This window comes from Sapajus apella, unplaced genomic scaffold (assembly GCF_009761245.1).
Source record: "Sapajus apella isolate SASKATOON/1434 unplaced genomic scaffold, GSC_monkey_1.0 scaffold1785, whole genome shotgun sequence".
NCBI lineage: Eukaryota > Metazoa > Chordata > Mammalia > Primates > Cebidae > Sapajus > Sapajus apella.
The window spans coordinates 1-4,952 of NW_022438711.1; the positions used below are offsets into that span (position 1 = coordinate 1).

Genomic DNA, 4,952 nt, shown 5'->3' on the forward strand with positions numbered 1-4,952 from the left:
TCCTTCTCAGCCAGGGTGTTGGCGTCCAGCCACGAGATGACCTCCTGGCACTTGTCCAGCACCTTCTTCTTGTCCGCCTCGCTGATCTTGCCCTTTAGCCCCTCATCCTCCACGGCGCTCTTCATGTTGAAGGCGTACGACTCCAGGGCGTTCTTGGCTGAAACCCTCTCGCGCTGCACCTCGTCCTCCGCCTTGTACTTCTCCGCCTCCTGCACCATGCGCTCGATCTCCTCCTTGCTCAGGCGGCCCTTGTCGTTGGTGATGGTGATCTTGTTGGCCTTGCCCGTGCTCTTGTCCATGGCCGTGACGTTCAGGATGCCGTTGGCGTCGATGTCGAAGGTCACCTCGATCTGGGGCACGCCTCTGGGGGCCGGAGGGATGCCGCTCAGCTCGAAGCGCCCCAACAGGTTGTTGTCCTTGGTCATGGCTCTCTCGCCCTCATACACCTGGATCAGCACCCCGGGCTGGTTGTCGGAGTAGGTGGTGAAGATCTGCGTCTGCTTGGTGGGGATGGTGGAGTTGCGCTTGATCAGGGCAGTCATCACGCCTCCGGCCGTCTCCAGCCCCAGCGACAAGGGAGCCACGTCCAGCAGCAGCAGGTCCTGCACGTTCTCGGACTTGTCCCCCATCAGGATGGCTGCCTGCACCGCAGCCCCGTACGCCACAGCCTCGTCGGGGTTGATGCTCTTGTTCAGGTCGCGCCCGTTGAAGAAGTCCTGCAGCAGCTTCTGCACCTTGGGGATGCGGGTGGAGCCCCCGACCAGGACCAGGTCGTGGATCTGGGCCTTGTCCAACTTGGCGTCGCGCAGAGCCTTCTCCACGGGCTCCAGGGTGCTTCGGAACAGGTCCGAGCACAGCTCCTCGAACCTCGCCCTGGTGATGGACGTATAGAAGTCGATGCCCTCAAACAGGGAGTCGATCTCCAGGCTGGCCTGGGTGCTGGACGACAGGGTCCTCTTGGCCCTCTCGCAGGCGGTGCGCAGCCGCCTCACGGCTCGCTTGTTCTGGCTGATGTCCTTCTTGTGTTTCCTCTTGAACTCCTCCACGAAGTGGTTCACCAGCCTGTTGTCAAAGTCCTCGCCACCCAGGTGGGTGTCCCCCGCCGTGGCCTTCACCTCGAAGATGCCGTCGTCAATGGTCAGGATGGACACGTCGAAGGTGCCCCCGCCCAGGTCAAAGATGAGCACGTTGCGCTCCCCCTTGCCGGTTCGGTCCAGGCCGTAGGCGATGGCTGCGGCCGTGGGCTCGTTGATGATCCGCAGCACGTTGAGCCCCGCGATCACCCCCGCATCCTTGGTGGCCTGGCGCTGCGAGTCGTTGAAGTAGGCCGGCACGGTGATCACCGCGTTGGTCACCGGGTAGCCCAGGTACGCCTCGGCGATCTCCTTCATCTTGGTCAGCACCATGGACGAGATCTCCTCGGGGTAGAACGCCTTGGTCTCCCCCTTGTAGCTCACCTGCACCTTGGGCTTGTCTCCGTCGTTGATCACCTGGAACGGCCAGTGCTTCATGTCCGACTGCACCACCGGGTCGCCGAACTTGCGGCCGATCAGCCGCTTCGCGTCAAACACGGTGTTCTGCGGGTTCAGCGCCACCTGGTTCTTGGCCGCATCCCCGATGAGCCGCTCGGTGTCCGTGAAGGCCACGTAGCTGGGGGTGGTGCGGTTGCCCTGGTCGTTGGCGATGATCTCCACCTTGCCGTGCTGGAACACCCCCACGCAGGAGTAGGTGGTGCCCAGGTCGATGCCGATGGCCGCGGCTTTGGCCATGCCGGTGCCCTGCTCTGTCTGCTGCGCTCCTCTGAGATTCGGGCCTGGAAACGGCGGACTGGATCCGCGACGAGAGCTCGCTCCTTCCGGACGCCGGAAAGTCTTTGCGCCGCTGCTTGGAGCCGCACAGGTTCGCTGTGGGAAGCCTTGGGACCGCGGGAGTGGCTCTCGGAGAGTGGAGGAGACCGCCGATGCTGCTTCTGAGTCTGGCGGTTTTCAGGACCGCGCGCCCCCTGGGCTTTTATAAGTCGTAGCGGAGGCCCGCCTTTTCCCTTCTGATCCAATCACCGAGCTGATGAGGCTGCCAGGTCGGGAATATTCCAGGGGTTTCGCCTCCCGTCCTGCCCCCAGCCTTCCTTGGACCAATCAGAGGCCAGGGTGCCGCCTCCTGCTCAGAACTCTCCAGATTCTTCTGGGATTCACAAGAGGCGACCGGGGCACTGAGAGAAAGGGGGAGTGGCGGTGGGAAGGGTGTTGGTCTCCATGGTGATGCTGGCCGCCTTCCCTTTGTTGACAGGAAGGATCTGCGCTGGGCTTGTAATTTTAGGGCGGTGCGAGGTTGGTGGGATGATTTTGGAGACAACCAGAGCCCGAAAGTTACCTTGCTTGTCGAAGGAGGCGGGGCATCGATGTGCCTAAGAGACTCTGATTGGACTGTGTCTGTGAAGGACTGGGTAGCTTTGGATCCTCTGTCGGAGGCGCGTAACGGCCTAGTCTTGCCTGAGAGGTGGCCAGGCTCTCCCGGATGTTTTTTTCATCTTAGATTTGCAATGGGAAGAAGTAAAGAGATAATGCAATATAGTTTTTGACATAATCTTTAACCTACAAGGACGGGACATCTGAGGATGGGAGCCTTTAATTTTTCACAAGGAAAGCAATTGTTTAAACCGCAGTTCTTAGCAAGGCAGGGGCACCCATCCAAGGAGGAAGGGAAGTGCTGGGCGGACAGTGGGTGGGGTGGGTCGGTCGCATCCCTGCCCCCGCCCTCAGCTGCTCCCCTTTGCTGCAACCAGGAGTTAGAAAAAAATTTTCTAGTATGTAGGCCATTCTTAAGGCCTTTTGGGTTCCTCTGTTTCCCTCCCTATTCCTAGCTTGGCGTCCGGGACACCCTTTCTGCTTTCTCAATTCCTGGTTCACTCCTGGACAATGTGTAGGACTAGGACCTCACAGTCCAGAATAAGATTTTCTGTCCCTGAAACCCCTAGGCTGTCCACCATTTTTAGGTCAAATGTAACAAGATGGTGAGCCTGGGAGGGAGGTGTGGGGGTTGTTTAGCACTCTTTAATATCAGGTAGTACAGCTGTTTGACAGGTGGTCCTCTTTAATTAAACTGTGTGGAGTGATGCCGGAAAGCAGGAGAGGTGGTGACTCAGGTTCTACTTACTAGCTCCTCTAAAATCTCAGGTTATTTATGGTGGTTTTGACGCTCTGTCGCTCAGGCTGGAGTGCAGGGGTGCGATCTCGGCTTAAGGCAACCTCTGCCTGTAGCATTCAAGCAATTCGCCTGCCTCAGCCTCCCGAGTAGCTGAAATTACAGGACGTGCCACCACGCCCAGCTAATTTTTGTATTTTTAGTAGAGACGGGGTTTTGCCATGTTGGCCAGGTTGAATGTGTCTAAGTTTTTTTTTTTTTTTTTTTTTGAGACAGAGTTTCGCTCTTGTTACCCAGGCTGGAGTGCAATGGCGCGATCTCGGCTCACCACAACCTCCGCCACCTGGGTTCAGGCAATTCTCCTGCCTCAGCCTCCTGAGTAGCTGGGACTACAGACACGCGCCACCATGCCCAGCTAATTTTTTGTAGTTTTAGTAGAGACGGGGTTTCACCGTGTTGACCAGGATGGTCTCGATCTCTTGACCTTGTGATCCACCCGCCTCGGCCTCCCAAAGTGCTGGGATTACAGGCTTGAGCCACCGCGCCCGGCCTGTGTCTAAGTTTTTACACTAGATTGCAATTTCCTGCGGATTCTCCTTACTCTTAAATACAATTGCATTTAGTAATTTTTTTGCCCTCCCCCCTTTTTTTCCTGAAAGAAAAATGTGAGGGGGTTGAATAGTACTGTGTTTACAATTACCAAAGAGAGGGAAAAAAAGAAAATAAATAGTCTCATTGCCATGCCAATACTCCTTGAGCACAGGTGGAGGAAAGAAGTTATTGTTGAAGGGAATAATCCTGTTTTTGAACACTTTGCTCAACTGGTATTCTTCACTTGTACATCTGCACACACAAACACACACACACACGTGTCCACTATCAAAAAACCTCTATGGAATTGAAGTATTCATTTGTTTCTAATTCGCTGATCTAAACTGATGTTGCCAATAAATTTTTTTTTCTTTCTTTCTTTTTTTTTTTTTTAAGAGACAGGGTTTCACCATGTTGGCCAGGAAGGTCTCGATCTCTTGACCTTGTGATTTGCCCACCTCCGCCTCCCAAAGTGCTAGGATTACATGAGTGAGCCACCGCACCCAGCCCGCCAATAAATTAACAATCTAGGTGTTTTCTGTATGTGTAGGTAGGTGATAACTTTCACACTCAGCCATAGCTCCCTAATGAATCACCTCTCTAAACTAGTCAAACTGGTCAAACCTCAGGAATTTTCCCAAACATTTCTCTATGAAATGCCTGGCTGGAGATTCCCCCCAAACTTTCATCTTAGCTGCGTGGTGTATCAACACTTCCAAAGACCCTTAACTTTAACCCTCCCTCTGGAAGCTTCCTCACCCTCAGCTATTACCACTGGCAGTGCTGGATTCATTCCTTCCCTTCTTCCAAATCTACAATTTAAAATACTTTTCTGATTCTGCTGAGAGAAAAAAAGGGGGGGAGTGGGGGAGGAGGAGAAAAAAAACCTCTCTATTGGCATGAAGCAAACAAAGGGCTTCACTGTCTCAACTGCCTGGCAAGCAGATGTGGTGATGGGGCCCCAAATCTTGGTGTTCTCCGGGTAGCAGAAAAATCCACTAGAAATGCTGCTTTTCTTGAATTAGTTACACTAGTCTGGGTCTACAGTTCTATAGTTGATCTAGTTTTTGTTGTTGTTGTTTTTTGAGACAGAGTTTCACTATTGTTGCCCAGGCTGGAATGCAATGGCATGATCTCAGCTCAACACAACCTTCGCCTCCCGGGTTCAAGTGATTCTTCTGCCTCAGACGCCTGAGTAGCTGGGATTACAGGCATGCACC

At 54.2% G+C, this 4,952-nt stretch overlaps 1 protein-coding gene across 1 annotated transcript; it reads right to left on the reverse strand.

Annotated features, from left to right (window-relative positions):
- Positions 1-5: 5 nt before the first annotated feature.
- LOC116546981 (heat shock 70 kDa protein 1) lies at positions 6-2,313 on the reverse strand (the record flags this gene model as incomplete). Its single annotated transcript, XM_032273092.1, has 1 exon — positions 6-2,313. A coding segment is annotated over exon 1 (1,764 nt), but the record flags the coding sequence as incomplete, so codon positions are not given.
- Between the last annotated feature and the right edge of the window lie 2,639 nt (positions 2,314-4,952).